This window comes from Nicotiana attenuata, chromosome 2 (genome assembly GCF_001879085.1).
Source record: "Nicotiana attenuata strain UT chromosome 2, NIATTr2, whole genome shotgun sequence".
In the NCBI taxonomy this organism is placed as follows: domain Eukaryota; kingdom Viridiplantae; phylum Streptophyta; class Magnoliopsida; order Solanales; family Solanaceae; genus Nicotiana; species Nicotiana attenuata.
In genome coordinates this window covers 40,197,414-40,218,133 of record NC_031990.1, presented here as the reverse complement: position 1 = coordinate 40,218,133, position 20,720 = coordinate 40,197,414, and the positions used below count along the sequence as shown (strand labels likewise).

Sequence of the window (20,720 nt, the reverse complement as noted above, 5' to 3'; positions counted from 1 at the left end):
GAATGGGAATGAGGGTGACTGAATGGTGGGGGGTTGATTGGGCTTGTAGTTAGTAGGGTTGAAGTGAGGGTTGGGGAGTGATGGGTGGAGTAATGAATTTAATTAAGTTTGACAATGGCAGGGGTAGGGTGGGTAGTAGGGAAGGAATAAGTTTCATAAGTGGAAATGATTTCATGTGGTGAAGGCTTCTTAGGAGGAGTGTTTCTTATATTATCGTTATTTTTTGTACTGTGTGTTGTTTTTCCCGCATCTGGTAATCAGTTCATCTTCTTGAGAACCTGTGTGTGCTCCTTTTTTGTTTCTATTTTGAGGTGTTGTCGTCAGTGTTTTTGTGGGCTCAGTAGTGTTATTTGTTGTTAAAGGGTTTTTTTGGTTTGTGGTACAGGCAGTGGGCATTTAGTTGCTATGGCTGAAAATAGAAATGGATGAACTTTTTGTTATTGAAGAAGTACGCTAGGTGATGTCGTTGGTGATGGGATTGTAGTGTCAGGTTTGCATTTTTTCTGTTTTGAAAGTTTATTTTCTAAATCTAGTTGACTTAGGAGGGAGAATTGATTTTATTGTGCATAACTAGTTGATCCTTCAGATGTGGTAGAAGTGTGAGAAACTGTTGCTTTCTTTGTCCCCAAGTTTGAGGTGAGCCTACAAGTTGGGTTAGTAGATGTGATTATGGTTGTGTCTTTTTCTATGTCTTTTTCTTTTAATTTTCCTTCCTTTTTTGACATGAATTTTGTCTTAATTTTTCCATTCCTTTTTGTCTTCGTTTTCTTTGTTCTTTTTTCTATTTCTTCTTTTTTTTTTCTTTTTTAGTAGTTTTTTTTGTTTCTAAATATTTTGAATTTTAAGTAGTAGTGGTGTACCTTTTGTTTGAAACACTGTCTTCCACTGTTCATTGGTTGTGTCTGATGTAGAGCTGTCCTTTGTCTTTGTGGATGTCGTGTTTTATTTTGACATTGATATAGGTTGTGTCCCAGGCATATGCATATTGTGCACAGTGGGTTGGTGTCTTCATAGTGGATATCCTGTAAGTGTATTGCCAATCATGACATTTCTTGGTAGTGATTTTCCTAGGGGTGCCAGAATACACAAGTGTGCATAACGTCCCCTAGTCGTGTTCGTAGTGCAGCTGTCAATCTTCAAAACGTCGCCAATCATTTGGCCAAATTTTTCGGTATTTCAAGGTCATAGTACTCCGCGGGTAGTTCCTGAAGTTGTACTCATATTGTGGAGAAGTTAATGTGATTTGCGTTGGGGTTGAATTTTGGTGTCCATTTCCTGACACTAAGGTACTGTCAGCCAATAAATCAAGGTCCGTTATTGATGATTCTTTGGTATTGGTCGTGGGATGAGAACCTTATAAGGTAGTAATCAATACCTAGATCAATTAGTTTGATGGGTTCTGATGAGTTCCAGATTTTTTAGATTTTTGTGCGTAGTAAGTTGTACCCCATACGTTCCCTACTAGTTTGATGATTAGGGACTATTTCCAAGGCTTGTATAGTCTGTTTAATCCTCTATTGTAATAGGTATGAATTGGGGTGATTTGATGGGTTGCCTTTTTCCTCTTCTAAAGTAAGATTGCTAAAGTGTGCAATCAAAATCCATGGCAGTGAAAATTTATTTTTGGGTTACCGTATCCCTATAGCTCATCTGTGTTTCAATAAATGTGTCACAATTTTTTGGTCTGTGCATACTGCGTGAAAGGAGATCTTCGTCTTCATTGGTTAGGGTGCCGTCTTCCATTCTGCTTTGCATTTTGGCGGATGGCTTCTTTGGCAGTGGCGTTGCAATGATTTGGTTGGAGGATTGATAGCGTTGATTGACTGTTTGGAGGATTTGGTGATTGATTTTTTGAGAATGCAAAGGGAAAAGGCCGTAAAAGAGGCCGAAGAAGTAAATTAAGAGCTCGTTTGGATTGATTTATTTTAAGTGCTTTTAAGCTAAAATAACTTTTATGTCATCTTGTAGTGTTTGGATAAAGTAAAAAAGTGCTTTTAAATACTTATTTTTAAGATAAAATGACAAAAATAAGCTAAAAGCCAAAAACTAAAATTTCTAACTTATGACTTTTGATTTAAAAGTCACTTAAAACAAGCCCATCCAAACGGCCTCTAAGCTGACGCTTCTGGGACTTAAATCTTAAGAGTTTCAGATGCCCACCCAGGTCCAACCATTTTTTTTTGTCGTTAATATTTGAAAAGAGTGAATTCTAAATTTTAATTTTAATCTGCAGGGAAATCTCTACTCATTCCTGTTTAATTAATTTAATCATCTCCAAGGAAACATCTGTTGTTTTACATGCTTCTTTCTCTTATTAGGGGGAATGCGATGACAGAGAAAACATGACTAAATGAGTAGCTTTTAAATTTTGATCTCGATTTTAATATAGTAATTTACAAATAAATACACAAGAAGCGATTGGGAAGTGGGAACTACTAGCTCCAAAGAAATAGTATCCAGAATAATACTATTCAATTACATGAATGTGTGGAGAAAAATTCTTCAAAACTCCTTTTTCTTTTTTAAAGAAAACTCTTTTTCCTTGCTTTGTTTTACTGGTCACCACTTGGAGGTTATGAATCATATACAGGGATGTATGCACGAATTTTTGTAAGCTGTGTTAAAATTTATAAAAGAATTAGGATATAACTTTAATTATCATACTTTTTGACAAGAAATAGCCTTGTTCATTGGTTTTGTTGATTCTTAAGTTGGAAAAGATCCTGAGTTCAATTCCACTTCATCACAATTTTTAACCACAATGGCTCTCTCAAATAGTTGCAAAAGAAAAATGTGTTAGTTGAGGTTTGAATCTTTGACCTCCTAGAACAAAATCAAGCACATAACCAAGACACAATTTATGTCAAGCAATGTCGTTTTTGCCTACTTATCCGTTTCCATACAGTACTAATAGATAAATTTAATAAAATTTTGCCGACGAAACGATGTCGCGTGACACCGCTTTGGTGAGCGTGCATCCGCCGCCCCTATATATATATATATATATATATATACATATATATATATATGCCACCCTTCTGGCCGCTAGTTGTTTGGAAGATAAGACGATAAACAAGGAAATTTATATTAGAACCGTTATATAACATGATCGTCATAGATTCACTAAAAAATATTATCTGAGTCCAGTTGTATGTGCAAACAGTTGTAATATTGCCACCCTATTAACAGCGCACCGACTTCTTATGTAAACCAAGTTAGCAAGCTATCACATTATTCTTATTCCTTTAATTATTTGTTGGGTACATTATTACTTGGGGTTTCCAGAATTATTAGTTTATCACACTTTTCTTTAACACTTTCCTACTCATCTCTCAGAGCATCAATCTTGGTGACACCTAAAGATTTTCTTCCTCATTTTTGTATATCAATTCTTTTCAATGAAAACCCTTCAACACAGATGCATTATCTAACTCAGGAAAAATATAAGTTCGAAACTAGTTGTAATCTAGAACACAAATTCACACGTTCTAAGACAAAAGCTCTTGTTATTTATTTATTTATTGTATTTTGGAAAAACGAAAAATAAAAAGAAAAATTGAGAAAGCCCAAACTGAGATCCTTTAAATGGTATCTCCGTGAAAGAACAACCTATTTATGATTCCTTCAATTGGATTTCATTTGTACTCTGTTTCTCTAAGGTTCTTTTAAGAGTAGGAGACAAGAAAGAGGAGAAAACGATCAAGTGTTTTAGGGAAGAAATTTGGTGGTTGATAAGAGTAACTTAACAGTAGTAACATAATAACAGTGGGAATAATGAACCAAACTTCATTCAGAGAAGACAAAGGATAAAATAGATGCATGCTGATAAGAATACAAATTAGTAGTACTACATATCCCTCCAACGACATAGAATAAAAGAGAAATTAGCTCAATAATACACGAAAACAAATTAAACATAATATTTGGACACAAATTAAAACTCTTTCAAAGTTCATAGTCCTCACGATCCATGAGAACCCAAGATCTATCTGCCCGTTGAACCATTCCATTATTCTTTTCAACCCACCAGTTCGCAGGCACACCATATTCTTCCTTCAATGCATCCATGGATTTGTTAACAAGAGCGATATCGCGATTCACTTCTAGTTTAAACTCTCCCAAAACTTCTCCTGGTAATATTCCTACACCTTGAGTTCCTGCAACTCCATGCATATACGCCTCCAAATTATGCCAAGTGAGTATGTTTCCTGGAGACTTCACGTAATCGGATTTGGCTGTGTCAATTAGTAGTACCTGGCCAACGTCTATATAGCCTATGGGTGGATATTTTGGAACAATATCTAATAGATTATCAATTCTCAAAATATGAAGATTTTTCAGTTTGGAAAAAGCTGCCCTGAAATTGAGATCCCCAACGTTGGGGCTTGCGAATACAAAAGCTGTCACTGGGATTTCCTTGCCATTGCTTGTTTTGTTGATTCCGTTGTAAACAATGTCAACTGCGTTTAAGGTTGCAAGTGCTGCACCTAGGCTGTGGCCAGTTACTGTTATGCTAACTTTTTCATTCTTATACTTCTCCACCAATCTTTTCACTTCTTCCAGGACCTACATGAAGATTTAGCATAAGATAGATTATTTGATGAAGAAAATAAAAGAAGGAAATTTCAATAGAGATTAGGGATATTATTTTCACTAAATATTTGGTAAAAGAGAATTGGGAAAAAAAATCTTGATAAAAAAATAAGTTTCTCCTATTGATCTTAAAGTCACTTGGCTTTAGAATGTTATTTCTTAAAAACTCTTATTAATCTAATTTTCTAAAGAAACCATCAATGGTAGTGCCGTTCCATTACAATTGTTATATACCTTATTCAATACTATTAATATCATGGTTTTTAATATATAGATAAGCATATATAAAGACAAAACTGCCCATTCAAAACCTTTAATACACCAAACCAAACATTTGATAAGAAATAATCCCAGCATAACTAATTCCAACATTACTAATACACCATATTCAATACTATTCTTATACACCCTACCAAACGACCCCTAATGATATTATATATATAGTGATGAAAACAGAGGAAGTACAAAACAAGAGGGGGAAAAGGGAAAAAGGTTGTGGATAAGATATTAATCCAAAATAGGAAGTCATATAGCATCACTACAAAAGTCAACACAATTAACTGAAATTATGAGCCTCTAACAAGTGAAAAGAAATGTACCTGGTCTCTAGCGCTGGCCTTATTAAATGGTGATCGTGGATCATCTGATGTATATACACTGTTCCATCCTTGATGCACCAAAGGTTTGAGCAAAGGCAATAGAGAATTCCCAGCACCAAAAACTTTGGGTGCTGGGACAAGCAAAAACTGAAGATCATTAACCCATTCCAATGTTCTAATTGTTCCTCTCCAAGCAATAACAATGTCCCTCCTCCCTAATACAGCCTTACCCTTATCTGTGGCCACGGCTACAAATCCCATAAAATTTGATTCCTTACTCCATGCTTCCCTTGACCATGATCTTATCATAAACGCCTCGGGAAGTGGAAAGGATGATGTCGCGTAAAAAAATTTAGTTATGTGATACAGTTCTGGATCCAACCCGACCCTCTTAAAGAGGTTTTCCTTCGAGTACCTGCTACTTCCTGCATATTTTGATGCTCTTTCTGAAATAAAGGTATCATAAGTAGCTTGAGCTAATTCTCCATATTGAATGATATATTTTCGAAGATTAAGATCCAGAGGGTTTAATAACCCTTTCCAATTCTCCTTGCCACTAAGTTGCTCCCAGTTTGCAGCTATGCTAGTCATGCTTATTCACTCAGACTCTCTCTTTACTTTTTTTTCCTGCTTTATTTTCTTCTCTTTTCTCTTACTACTTATGTTTCTATATTACGCATTAGAAACCCCAATTTATAGTGAAGACATCATTTTTTTTAATGTTTCTCTTGGAACGTGCTTTCAATATTTTAGTCTGGTTGGGTGTATAAGAATAGTGGGGAATAAGGTGTATTAGTAATGCAAACATTAGTTATGCAGATATTATTTTTTATCTACTGTTTGGTGTGATGTATTAAAATTATAATGCATTGCATAATTTTTAAGAAGAATATTTGTTTACAAAAATGCCCTCCATCTCTAACTTTAAGGAACTTTAAGGATAATTTTATCTATAACAATATTAATGCATGCATTAATAGTCTTGGTATTACTAATGTCATGATGTCCTATGCATTACTTATACATAGGATAATACCAAGTATGAAGTATAACTAATACAAGTTATGCACTGGTTGAAAAAATATACCCAAACAAGGTATTAGTAATGCATAAAGTTAATGCTTGCATTATTTTTTCTAATACCTCCTACCAAACGACCCCTAAAAAAGATCGATCAGATTAATTAAAAATGAGTGTAGATCCGTGCATGTTATAAAATGATCATATTTCTGACCAAGAAAAAAATAAACTAATGAAACTCAAGGAATCTTATGGCGTTCCGGTAATAAAATGCTTATATTTCCTATATTATTGAATTGTGTTAAGCCGTGTTTAATAATTTAACATAAATACTTTAATTAACTTGATAATTATCAATGTTCAAGCCTGCCGCTCACATGGCTCTCCAAGATTGTTGTTAGAGCAAAAGGCTTGAAAATCTTATAAGTAATTTAAGCACATGGGAATTAATTGCAGAGTCAATGGCATTATTAGCACGTCTTAATGGGCTCGACGCGTTCAACTTTTTTTTATTTTTTTTGGTTGCATGTTTGACATTTTATTATTGGTTTTTCCAAAGTGGAGTTCCCAGTGAAAACTCAAATTTATTCAGGAAGATAGGAGCACATCATTTCCTTGGGAATACCAACCCCATATTTATCAATTTCCCATCATGTTTCATAAGGTTCTGGGTGGGATCTTTACCCAAATAGTTGGTGAGTACTTTTTTTTTGGGATCTTTATATAAATAGTTGGTCGAATTCACTATTCCCTCCGGTCTAAAATAAGTGATTTTTTGAATGTTTTCACACAGATTAAGAAATTCACCTTTTAGCATTAATTAGCAATGAAATTGACCATATTAACCTTTACTATCTCACATAAACACTCCTAATACATATTCCAACACAATTTACTCCAAGGACAATGTAGGAAAAAAATAATTAATTCATTCTTGAAATCTGGAAAAATCACTTATTTTGGACCACAAGAAAAAGGCCAAAAAATCACTTATTTTGGACCGGAGGGAGTATTTATTTTTATAATCAGCATACATAAATTATATCATGATTATATACGACTATACATATTATTTTAATTTAAGCACTTGGATAGGCAGATATTTAAGTTAATTCTTATGCTTTTTTTTTTTTGGCTTACCATCGCTGTCTTTTGTTTTCTCTGTCTTTTGATATATAGTACTCCCTCCGTTCACTTTTACTTGGCGCGTTTTACTTTTCACGCCCTTAAGAAATAATAAATGAAGTGTATAATTTACCATGAACCCATATTAATTGATGCATATTTTATTGGATTTGAGAAAATGATTGGAAATGAGTAATAAATACTGTCGGTATAATAGGAAAACAAAAATATTTTTCTTCTCTTGATATGTGTAAAATGACAAGTAAAAATAAAAATCGATTTTTAGTATACATATCAAGTAAAAGTGAACAGAGGGAGTAACAAATTACAGATGTTAGTTCCGCACCAATCTTTGTTAATTAACGGACTTGCTATTCAAGACCGACAGTAATTTATAGCTTACACAATCAGTGAATCGGCTCTAAACTTTACTAATTTTTTTTATATTAATTTTAGATTTTCTCCTCATCTTCTTTCCTAGTTACCTTTTCAATGTTATCAAATAGGAGATATATCACTTTTGGATCGTTATGATGTTATCTATTATGTATTACTCGACTGACCACATTGGCTCTCAATTAAATGAAACGTACAATTTTGGTTTCTGAAACTAAAGGAAGCTAATATATTAAATCGATATAGTTGTTATAACATAAGCAGGCTCATGGCATTGCTTTTCTTGTCGCTTAATTCCTCTATATTCCTAGTCACCATAGCCCTTTAGAACATGCATAAACTAAAAGTTAATTTGATGTTGCCAATAGAAAGGCACCTATTGACATCTGAAAATCACTAAATAAGGTTTGATTTTCTACATTTATATGATTAAATAAATTCTAGTTATTTATACAGTGTCAATAAATTATTTGATTAAATGCAACTATTCATAATTTCTCAATATCTATGGTGCCCTATAGCCTTAAATCTAAACGATGAAAGTTTAATATCTATGTATGTTTTGCTGCTCCTCATTACTTGTTGGCCCAAGTAAAGGTTAGTTTTGAAAACTAACAAAGGAACTCAGACATGAACCAGGTCCATCCCAGTAACGCACAAATATGGATAAACTTAAGCATGTGAGATGCACGTGAAGGAGATAAACCCAACTTGACAGAAGTGATATCTCCTGATCCTGATCGAAAAGGTTGCATATTGGATAAGGAGGAGAATTCCTTAATCAAAGAGAACACGGGTTAAGAAAGGAAGGAGTTAGAGGTTGAGATCACTAGAACTCTTCCACCAAGGAAGAGTAGCATCAGAATTCTAGTCAATCTCTATTTACTAAATCTATAAATATATGTATTGTTCTCTTTTACAGGTAACGCACATAAGCAGAAGTTAAACGTGATTTGAGAGCAAAATAGCAACGCAAATTTGCAAGCAGTTCGTGTGTGATTCAAGCGNCACCCAACATCATTCAAGCATAAACAATACACACCCATTAATTACCCACACTAGGGTTGAGCCACAACCCTAGCTAATGGGTTTAGCTAGACATAATAGCAACAGAAATTGAAGAAGTAGTAGATAAAATTAACATATTAATTAACTAGAATGTTAATCTACAAGAATCCACGATAAAACAAGATAAAAATGCCCAAAATAGGCTAAAACTTGAGTCTCACGAGTGCAGCTGCTATCTGATATCTAATGCTTTTCCTAGAAATAATAAAATATTCTATTTATACTAGGCTAGAAAAACTGGACAAAAATACCCCTGCGGGGCTGGCGCGGACCGCGCAAAAATGCAGCGCGGCCGCGTAGGGGTCTTGGACTTCGATCAGTCACTTCTGAAGCTGGGGATGCGGACCGCGCAAGAAGGTAGCGCGGCCGCGCAGGCTGGTGGGCGCGGACCGCGCAACAATGAAGCGCGACCGCGTGGACACAAGCGCTGACCGCGTAGATAGGAGCGCGGACCGCGCATGGTTACCCTTGAAATGTATACTCTCTGAATCTCCTAGCGCGGCCGCGCAGCAAATCAGTGCGGTCCGCGCTAGGTTCTCTTGTCCCCACTTCAATGATTTTTGATACTTGAGCAGGTTTCACTCCGTTTCGAGCCGATTTTTGTCTTTTGTTATCTTGTCGCTCAAACCTGCAATCAGGCGCACTTTGTAAGCATTCTGGGTTTATTTTATGACAATTCATACATAAAGCATAGGCAAGTATGGGCATAAAACGTGTTAAAATCACAGTTATCAGTCACCTGCAGATTAAGAGATGCTACAGACATATATTTGTGCGGAAATTTAAACATGATGCAGATTCCCTTTGGACCATGAAAGTTGTCTTTGGACAGTTAAGGATGACGTCCTCAGACCATGATGTCCTGGGCAATGAATTGTTTAGTGCGGGATTCATAGGCCATGAGATGATGTTCTCGGGCCATGAAGATGGTGCCTCCGAACCATGACGCCTTTGAATAATGATATGCAAATTTGAAAGGTCCTCGGGCCATGGCATGGTGTCTTCCGGCTATGAGGATGATGCTTTTTAGACTACGACGCCTTTGGATAGATTGGCAATATTTCAGCCCATGAGGTGCAATAATATGATGTTAACAAGACAAGGCTTAGTCTTATAAAATGAAGGGCTGAGCTTAGCCAGGTTGCAAAGCAAAAAGATAGTGCCGGAATAGAGCAATATTTATGCAAGGAGGGACAATGCTTAGTCCCATGCAAATATGGAGGCAAGGATAAGCCTCATGCAGGTATGGAGGCAAGGATTAGCCTCATGCAAGTAGGGAGGCAAGGATTAGCCTTATGCAGTTGTGGAGCCGGGGATTAGCCTCATGCAAATATGGAGGCAGGGATTGGCCTCATACAAATATGGGGAGGTAAGGATTAGCCTCATGCGGGTATGGAGGCAGGGATTAGCCTCATGCAAATATGGGGAGGCAAGGATTAGCCTTATGCAGGTAGGGAGGAAAGGATTAGCCTCATGCAATTATGGAGGCAAGGATTTGCCTCATGCATATATGGAAGCAGGGATTAGCCTCATGCAGGTAGGGAGGCAAGGATTAGCCTTATGCAAATATGGGGAGGCAAGGATTAGCCTTATGCAAATATGGGGAGGCAAGGACTAGCCTCATGCAATTATGGAGGCAAGGATTAGCCTCATGCAAGTAGGGAGGTAAGGATTAGCCTCATGCAGGTATGGAGGCAAGGATTAGCCTCATGCAAGTGGGGAGGCAAGGATTAGCCTCATGTAAGATAGGGAGGCAGGGATTAGCCTCATGCAAGTGGGGAGGCAAGGATTAGCCTCATGCAAGATAGGGAGGCGGGGATTAGCCTCATGCAAGTGGGGAGGCAAAGATTAGCCTCATGCAGATATGAAGGCAGGGGTTAGCCTCATGCATGTAGGGAGGCAAGGATTAGCCTCATGCAAGTAGGGAGGGAAGGATTAGCCTCATGCAGGTATGGAGGCAAGGATTAGCCTCATGCAAGTGGGGAGGCAAGGATTAGCCTCATGCAAGATAGGGAGGCAAGGATTAGCCTTATGTAGGTGTGGAGGCAGGGATTAGCCTCATGCAAATATGGAGGCAGGGATTACCCTTATGCAAATATGGGGAGGCAAGGATTAGCCTCATGCGAGTATGTGGGACAGGCTTATTCCCATGCAAAGAATGAGTAGCAAGTAAGAGTAGTATATGTCTTAGCTGGAGATATATTCGGTGTCTGATGGTCCAGTTTGTTACGTGTATATATTTGCGGACGTTATTGCTACGTCAGATGTACCTGCATTCAAAGAAAAATTATAAGTTTTGTGGGGGAGGTTGGTTCGTGCTTCTGCCCGCTGGCCTTGCTTTGCTCCGTTTTGGAGGCCCTTCGAGTTTCCTGGGTAACACCTGACTGTTACGGAAATAGAGTTTTCGAAAATATGCAATTATTGCTAAAAATAGAGTTATTTAGAAACATATTGAAATATCAAGTAATTTAGATGAACTAGTGACTGTAACACATTTCAGAGACACTGCAACTTTCTTATGTTAGAATTTTGAGGGTCCTCCTCAAAATTCTGCCCCAGCTTGGTAGATGATCATTTGGCCGCTTGCGAGTAACGAGTCTTGTTGAACCTTCTTCAAAAAATTTTGCCCCAGTTTCTTAACCGATTTCTGATCATCTGACATATGTTAGCGTTGGCTGGAAATTTTATTATGATATGACCGAACCCATAAGGCTGCCTACGTATCCCCTCTTAAACGGGAATCAGGTCAAGCGTAGTTCAATTACATCAGATGAGTAGATGAAAATAGTCTAAGCATAATATCTTTGACTGTGTCTGAATTGATTGGTTTTGGCTAGATTTCTCCGTCCATTTTTGCGAGTATGAGTGCTCCTCCTGTTAACACCCTGTGAACCATATAAGGACCTTGCTAGTTGGGAGAGAATTTCCCTTTGGCTTCTTCTTGATGTGGGAATATCTTTTTCAGCACCAGCTGTCCTAGTTCAAATTGCCTTGGTTTGACCCTTTTGTTGAAAGCTCTAGACATTCTATTCTGATAAAGTTGTCCGTGACATACGGCGTTCATCCTTTTTCCATCTATAAGGGCCAATTGCTCGTAGCGACGCCTAATCCATTCTGCATCGCTGAGTTCAGCTTCCTGTATGATTCTTAAAGAAGGAATCTCTACCTCGGCTGGGATGACAGCTTCGGTACCGTAAACCAACATGTAGGGAGTTGCCCCGGTTGATATGCAAACTGTGGTGCGGTATCCCAACAGAGCAAAAGGTGGCCTCTCATGCCATTGTTTGTGGTTTTCTACCATCTTCCTTAGTATCTTCTTGATGTTTTTGTTAACGGCTTCTACGGCTCCGTTCATGTGAGGTATATAGGCTGTGGAATTCTTGTGCTTGATTTTGAAAGTTCCACACATGGCCTTCATTAGATCACTGTTGAGATTAGCGGCATTATCAGTAATAATGGACTCGGGAACTCTGAATCGGCAAACAATGCGATCTTTGACAAAATCTGCGATGACTTTCTTGGTCACAGCTTTGTAAGATGCAGACTCTACCCATTTTGTGAAGTAATCAATGGCCACTAGAATAAACCTGTGCCCGTTTAAAGCAATAGGCTCGATAGGACCGATGACATCCATTCCCCAGGCGGCGAATGGCCAAGGTGAGCTTGTCGCATTGAGTTCATTCGGTGGCACCTTTATCATATCAGCATGCACTTGACATTGATAGCATTTGCGGACATACTGGACGCAGTCGGTCTCCATGGTCATCCAAAAGTAACCGGCCCTGAGTATCTTCTTGGCCAAGACAAAACCATTCATATGCGGGCCACAGGTCCCGGCATATATCTCCTCAAGTAGTTTAGAAGCTTCTTTTGCGTCGGCACATCTTAGCAATCCTAAATCAGGATTTCTTCTGTACAAATTTCCTCCTCTGTGGAAGAAGTGATTGGACAATCTCCGAAGTGTGCGCTTCTGAGTGTGGTTTGCATGCTCCGGATATTCTCCTTTCGCCAAATACTCCTTGATGTCGTGGGACCAAGGTTTTCCATCTGTTTCTTCCTCAACATGAGCACAATATGCCGGCTGATTATGAATTCTTACTAGGATAGGATCAATGAAGTTCTTATCTGGATGTTGTATCATGGATGACAAAGTGGCCAATGCATCGGCAAACTCATTCTGAATTCTGGGCACATGTCGGAATTCTATCTTCGTGAACCTCTTTCTCAATTCTTGCACATGGTGCATATATGGCAATATCTTGGAATTTTTGGTGGCCCACTCTCCTTGTACCTGGTGCACAAGCAAATCTGAATCACCAATTACCAGCAGCTCCTGAATATTCATGTCGACTGCCATGTTAAGTCCTAGTATGCAGGCCTCATACTCTGCCATGTTGTTGGTGCAAGGAAATCTGAGTTTAGCAGATACCGGATAATGCTGACCTGTTTCTGATACCAAAACCGCTCCAATGCCTACCCCTTTGAAATTTGCAGCTCCATCAAAGAACATCCTCCAACTGTCGTATGCTTCAGTAATGTCTTCTCCTACGAATGACCCCTCTTCATTAGGAAAATACGTTTTCAAGGGTTCGTATTCTCCTCCCACCGGATTCTCAGCAAGATGATCTGCCAATGCTTGTCCTTTTACCGCCTTTAGAGTTACGTAGACGATATCGAACTCACTCAACAGTATCTGCCACTTGGCCAACTTCCCAGTTGGCATGGGTTTCTGAAATATATGCTTCAAAAGGTCCATCCTGGATATGAGGTATGTGGTATAGGCACAGAAGTAATGCCTCAACTTCTGGGCCATCCAGGTCAAAGCACAGCACGTGCGTTCCAACAGAGAGTACAATGCTTCGTAAGGTGTGAACTTCTTGCTCAAGTAATATATGGCTTGTTCCTTTCTCCCTGTCTCGTCATGTTGTCTCAGAACACATCCGAAGGCTCCATCCAATACAGATAGATAGAGTAGCAAAGGTCGTCCTAGTTCTGGCGGGACCAGAACTGGTGGTGTGGATAGGTACTCCTTGATCTTGTCAAAAGCTTTTTGACAACCCTCGGTCCAGCTTGTCTCGGCATCATTCTCAACATCTTAAAGATGGGTTCACATATGATTGTGGACTGTGCTATGAAGCGACTGATATAATTGAGACGCCCTAGGAAGCTCATCACGTCCTTTTTGCTCCTAGGCGGCGGTAATTCCTGAATAGCCTTGACTTTAGACGGATCTAGCTCGGTCCCTCGACGACTGACAATGGATCCTAATAACTTTCCTGCGGGAACCCCGATTGCACACTTTGCGGGGTTCAGTTTCAAGTTGTATCTCCTCAGCCTGTCAAAGAACTTTCTCGTCTGCTATGTGATCTGCAACCCTCTTGGATTTGATAATAACATCATCCACATATACCTCTATTTCTTTGTGTATCATATCATGGAAGATGGTTGTCATGGCTCTCATGTAGGTATCCCCAGCATTCTTTAGACCAAATGGCATCATCTTGTAGCAGTATAACCCCCCATGGTGTAATGAAAGCTGTTTTCTCTGCATCTTCTTCATCCATCCAGATCTGGTGATAACCCGTGAAGCAATCTACAAAGGATTGGAGTTCATACTTGGCGCAATTATCGATCAGGATGTGTATGTTTGGCAGTGGAAAGTCGTCCTTGGGACTTGCTCTGTTTAATCCCGATAGTCAACACATACTCTGACTTTCCCATCTTTCTTCGGAACTGGCACAACGTTGGCTAACCAGGTTGGGTACTCAACCACCCTGGGAACTTTGGCTTTAATCTGCTTAGTAACCTCCTCCTTGATTTTCAGGCTCATATCTAGTTTGAATTTTTTGAGTTTCTGCTTCACTGGCGGACACGTTAGATCGGTAGGTAACATGTGAGCCACTATGGATGTGCTCAAACCGGTCATGTCATCATATGACCATGCGAAAATGTCCTCATACTCTTTTAAGAAGCCGATGTACTCTTCCTTCTCTATTGGTGATAAGTGAATGCTGATGCGAGTTTTCTTGACGGTCTCAGCGTCCCCAAAGTTTACTGCTTCGGTTTCGTCCAGGTTGGACTTAAGCTTATTATCAAAGTTTTCAACCTCCCTGACAACTTTCTCAGGTATCTCGTCTTCTTCATCCGAATCACTATCCTCACGTTGCGATGCCTCATTACATGTCATAGTCACCGGTTCATCAGGAAAAGCAATAATAACGTTGTAGAAAGAAAAGTGTAGAAAATAATAATGAATAATAAAGAGCAATGCATTTGATTAAAACTGAAAAACATCCAGACAAGTACGGCTCGATGAATCGAGCATTTATTTTGAAACAAATAAGTCTTTAAAACAAAGTTACTGAAAATCTTAAATGCCTAGAATGGCTATACAAATAAAATCTGCCAGGCTACCCAGGGACTCGGTGGGCCTGGGATGGTGTGGTGGTCCAGTTCCTAAGAACAGCTCCCTTCTCCACATTCTGAATAGTGAGGCCTTCTTCCTCCTCCTCCTCAATTATTGCACTGCAGTCCATGTCTTCGTCCTCCAAGAACAGATTCTTCAACCTAGNAGGCACTCTATAGGACTCAAGACAGGCTCCTAGGAGCATGGTATGAACGACTATCAAAATTTCTGCTTGAACATGGCTACAAGAGAGGTAAAATTGATAACACTCTATTCTTGAGGGGAAAAGGTAAAGATCTTCTAGTAGTACAAATATATGTTGATGACATAATTTTTGGGGCAACCACTAAAACCTAAGTAAGGAATTTGCTAAACTAATGGGGAGTGAATTTGAAATGAGTATGATGGGTGAGCTTAATTTCTTTTTAGGCTTACAAATTAAACAAAACTCAAATGGAACCATGATCCACCAGCAGAATATGTAAAAGAGTTGCTCAAGAAGTTTAAAATGGACGAATCAAAGGAAATAGACACTCATATTGCAACAGCTACAAAATTGGACATAGATGAACCTGGTTCATCTGTTGATCAGAAGTTGTATAGGGGTATGATTGGTTCACTTTTGTATCTTACTGCTAGAAGACCTAACATTGTTTTCAGTGTAGGGCTTTGTGCTCGATTTCAAGGAAATCCAAAGGAATCCCACTTGACCGCTGTAAAGAGAATATTGAGATACTTGAAAGGCGCTGCTGACCTTTGCCATTGGTATCCAAAAGGTAGTAACTTTAACCTAGTGGGATATGCTGACGCTGACTATGCAGGTTTACTCGTGGACAGGAAGAGCACCTCAGGTATGACACACTTTCTTGGTTCATGTCTTGTGTCATGGGCTACTAAAAAGCAAAACTCAGTGGCCTTATCTACTGCTGAAGCTGAGTATGTTGCTGCTGCTTCTTGTTGTGCTCAATTGCTATGGATCAAACAGCAGTTAATGGATTTTGGTATTGATGTTGGTTGCATCCCTATTTTTGTGATAACACTAGTTCTATTAGTATGACAAAGAACCCGATTCATCATAAGAGAACTAAGCACATAGATGTTAGACATCATTTCCTAAGGGACAACGATGAGAAAGGACTGATCACTATAGAATTTTGTGCTACTGATAAGCAGATTGCTGACATCTTTACAAAAGCACTAAGTTGAGAAAGCTTTGAAAGGAACAGGTTAGAACTAGGGATGATTAAGATCACCTAATGGAGCAAGTTCAGAATGCACAATGAAAAAAAAACAAAATTTTTTTTTTGGGTTAGGAAATCTGGAACTTGTGTGAATATCTAGATTAATCTTTGCTTAGTCTCATACTGTAACAGTTTACTCCTATGCCATGTGTTAATATGACTCACTGATCTCTAACAAACTTTTTTTTCTCTATTTTGGCAAATTGAGGCATGATCAAGAGGATTCTTAGTGAAGACCTGGTTCATCAGTACTGGTTCATGTGAATAACGAGGTATGTATTCTACACTCTGGACAATTAGAAATATTAATATTTAACTCATGAGCAGAGTCCTACCAATGTTCAAAAACTTCAAAAATCATATCCTTTAAGGTTTGAACCAGTTCCGTTTCAACTAGACCCCTCACCGTATTAAAATGCCTAGATTCTAGGGAAGCTTAATCGCCCTTTCAACCTGCAATTTCAAGGCCATTAGACTTCTATTTGAGTACTAAAAGTTGCCGTTGTATATTAATTACCCTCTCCCTTTAAAATCCATCATCATCATCACTGCCACTCCCATAATTTTAAAAAAACATCACAAATTCTCTGTCTTCTCTTCTTTTCTCTTCCAAGTTTCAAACCTTCCATTTTTAAGAGAATGACAAACCCCCAAGACAACCAGACACACCTCCTCCACCTATTCACTCCGATTCCTCCACTACTCCTCAACTCAGCACAACCCCTCAACCTAGGAGAAGGCGAGTAAAGATGCTTTCTCGCAAAACTGTGGCTACAGGTGCGCTTTCAAGGAAATTAAACGCACAATTAAAGGCTGGTTAAGCCCAAGATTCCTAAAATTCTGATGTATTCTTTCAAGTCTGCGAGTGAGGGGGAAGGAAATGGGTCTTCTGATTCTAAGCAGGCAACATCTGTTCAAAATCCCCATACCGAGGTAATTTCTGATCTAGCTGAAAATTTGGAGAATCGTTTTGTTTTGGTTGGTCTGTTGTGGATGTGGAAACGACTGAGTCAAGAAGGAGAGGAGGTAAAAATAAAAGAGGAAAAGAAACTGAGAGTGAGGGTGTTCGTAGTGATGAAAGGGGAAAAGGGAAAGAAGTGGCTGATTCTTCACCCACCTCTGAAACGGTTAAAATGGCTATCTGTGGGACTAAGCCAGAAAAGGTGGAAGAAGGTAGCAAGAAAACAAGGGAAAGTAGTTTAGAGGAAGCTGCTGAAGGGCTAGTAAATCTTAGTGTGCATACAGATGAACCTGGTTCATCTATTGAGGAAACCCTAGCAGATCTTCTGAAGAAGGTTGGTGCCAGCTATAACCCTAAGAAAAGGAGAATTCCAACACCAAAGACTCCTGGAACTGCAAGAACCAACAGGAAAAGGAAGGCTGCTCCTTCTGCCACTACTGATATTCCTTTACCAAAAGGAAGGGCTACAAGGAGTAAGTTGAAGCAAAGTGAGGAGGAGCTGCAGAAAGCTATGGAAGAAAGTAAGAAAAAAATACTAGACAAAGGGAAAGCAAAGGTGGCAGAGCCTGTTGAGGCTATTAATGTGGATGAGATGGACCCGGTCCATCAAGGTGAACATGTGGAGGTGGAGGTTCAGACCCCTAAGCCTAAGAAAGTCAAGAATTCCTCAAAGAAGTCTTCATCTGTATCCAAGTCTGCTGAACTATCTACTCTGGATAAACGAACAAGGTCTGCTGTCGCGCCCCCTTTTTTCCTCCTCGCGGAGAACGTCCGGTTTTCCACATTCATGGGGGAACAACTCTTTTCCTTTTGGGAATTGGGTATTTGAAGAGTCGCCACCTAACGGATTATGGTGCGTTAGGGAACCTTGAGCAATTAACTCATGGATTAGTTTGCATCACCAGAGATTTAGGGTAAGGGCTCGAAATAACCTTGAGGGGAAGGTGTTAGGCACCCCTCGCGGTCCACAATGGTGGGTCCCGATCGAACTTATATGAATCAGTCATTTGAACAAGTAAACAATTTTAACACGTACTTGCAAGTAAAGGCATGTTTTGACATTCTAAGCACATGTATGATTCAAGTAATGAAACAAGGGAAAAGGTTTGAACAAGTTGCATATATATAAAGAAAAGTAAATTCATTTAAACAACGGGAGTTGGGGAAAGGGGGTCCTAGGTTGGTTAGCCTATAGGATCATACCCACACAATGCCCGGTAATCACACCTCAATGAGGGGCTACACGTGACATTAGCGCGTAGTCATCATATCCTTACTACCCAATCCCCTCCCCTTGGTCATAGCCTAAAGCGTTCTAGCAACCTTGAAAGATATCCTATGCGTGCACTACCCGACCCTTCCTCGTGATCTTGGAGGTATTTAGGACCTCTAATTTAGGTAGTTCTAGACCATCCTAAGGTGTTTAAAGGAGAAAAGTCTAAGCATCAACCAAAACAATTAGGACTGCATTTAAAGGGGGGAACAACTAAAGGCTCACGTTTTACCTCCACAAGCAGAACAAATAAGTGCACGTCTCAAACAACTGTTTCAGGCATTTAAGAGAGAAACCTTAGAACATGATAATTAGGTGAGCAGAGAGTATACAGTATTGAATTAGGACCAAAGTGTCAAAGACCTATTCAACTTGCCTACTGATTTTAGACCTGTTGAATGTGAGTAGTCTCAAATAATGAAGCGCAGTTTTATAATTGCAGGATTTTAATCGCCCTATAGGCTTGGCTAGGCGCGTAATAGTGAAATCCTATGAGCATGATATCTTTATTGATTGGGAATGCAGTAAAACGGTAAACGATTGTTAAACGAACAACTTGAGATCCTATAAGAATGCTTTCCAGAAATATTAATTAAGGCAGCGTTTGAAAACTTATTAAAAAAAGCGGACGGAGTAGTTAAATAAATCGATTCAGAATAAACAAGCATGAATTAAACTGTTTTTCAAACTAAACTAGTATTAAGTCCTATAGGCATGATTTCTAATTAAACATGAAGCAAACAAAATTTATTTAACCAAAACGAGATCCCTATAGGCATGATTTCTATTAAAGCTGATTTAGATCCTATAAGCATGGCTTTTAATTGTGTGGAAATAAGCGATCCCAGTTCGCGACAGAGAACAAGACAGCAAGCGAGCGTACTATTGTTCGCTTCTTCTCCACCAAGCACGGAAGTTTAAGTTTACTGACTCTGCCGCTTAGGTGACTACGAGATAGAACATGGGTTAACCCGCTCAAAACTACAATGTGAGCAGAATTTATTTGAAACAAACTGATCCTATAGGCATGTTATCTAATAAACACATTTGAATCAACATGGACCCTATAGGCATGGTATCTACCCAATTTACCCACAATATATGACTACCCACCCTTTTTCACTAATCACCCCAATGTTTGTTTACAATTAATTATTATAGACCAAGAACTGAATATAAATTACATAAATAAAATAGAAACTAAGCTATAGGGAGCCTGAAGCAGGCCCAAAACAGTCATGGCGTGCCAAGCCCTTACTGGTCTCAAATGCCCAAAGTTCCATAGCCCAATTCATGTCTAGGTGTGTCAGAGTTTCCTAAGGATCTCAAGGATCTCGGGCAGTGCTCACACCCAGACCTTCCTCAAACAAAGACTGATTATGTGCAGTGTGGAAGTGCCAGCCCTAATATGCCAGAGTTCAGAAAGACCTCAAGGGTCTGAAAGCAGTACACATATCAGAGGGGCAGAACTTAGTAATCTAAGAGTAATGTGAGAGTGCATAATGATTTGAACGAGTTTGATAAGCAGCAACAAGAGGGCCTTAGGAATGAAAAGGATTTTTTTTGAAACCAATACATAGTTAGGGTGGAAAACAGTTTAAGAAAACATGAAGAACATTTTTTTCAGAGAGCAAGTCACAGAGCACAAAATTTCAGCACAGATTTCACACAAGGAGAAAGGGGTAGGGTACACTCAAAATGCACCTTAGTGATGGCAAACCTCAAGAAGTTATGGAATTGACAAGTTAGTAACAAAGTCATGTTGAGAACACACAGGTTTTAGACACAAATAGGTTCTCATTAGTGAAGCAGAGCAATTTAGACTTAGATGAACAAACTAGATAAACACTTCATGAAGCATTCAAGGCTTTAGAGATACTAATCATATACAGAACAAGCAGAATTTAGTTATGCTTTGAGACAATAAACACACGATGCAGCTTGGACATACTAGTGAAGAAATGATCTAGAACAGGATTGGCATGCTAAACAGTATAATAGCTATAGCTTTTAACAGAGTAAACTTAAACATGCTGAG

General features: G+C 38.9%; 1 protein-coding gene across 1 annotated transcript; it reads right to left on the bottom strand.

Annotated features, from left to right (window-relative positions):
* LOC109207732 (phospholipase A1-II 1-like) lies at window positions 3,767-5,878 on the bottom strand. The gene is made up of 2 exons (XM_019370716.1): window positions 5,193-5,878; window positions 3,767-4,566 (listed from the first exon to the last, which is right to left on the bottom strand). The coding sequence occupies exons 1-2, from the start codon at window positions 5,781-5,783 to the stop codon at window positions 3,946-3,948; spliced, it is 1,212 nt and encodes a 403-aa protein (XP_019226261.1). The 5' UTR covers window positions 5,784-5,878; the 3' UTR covers window positions 3,767-3,945.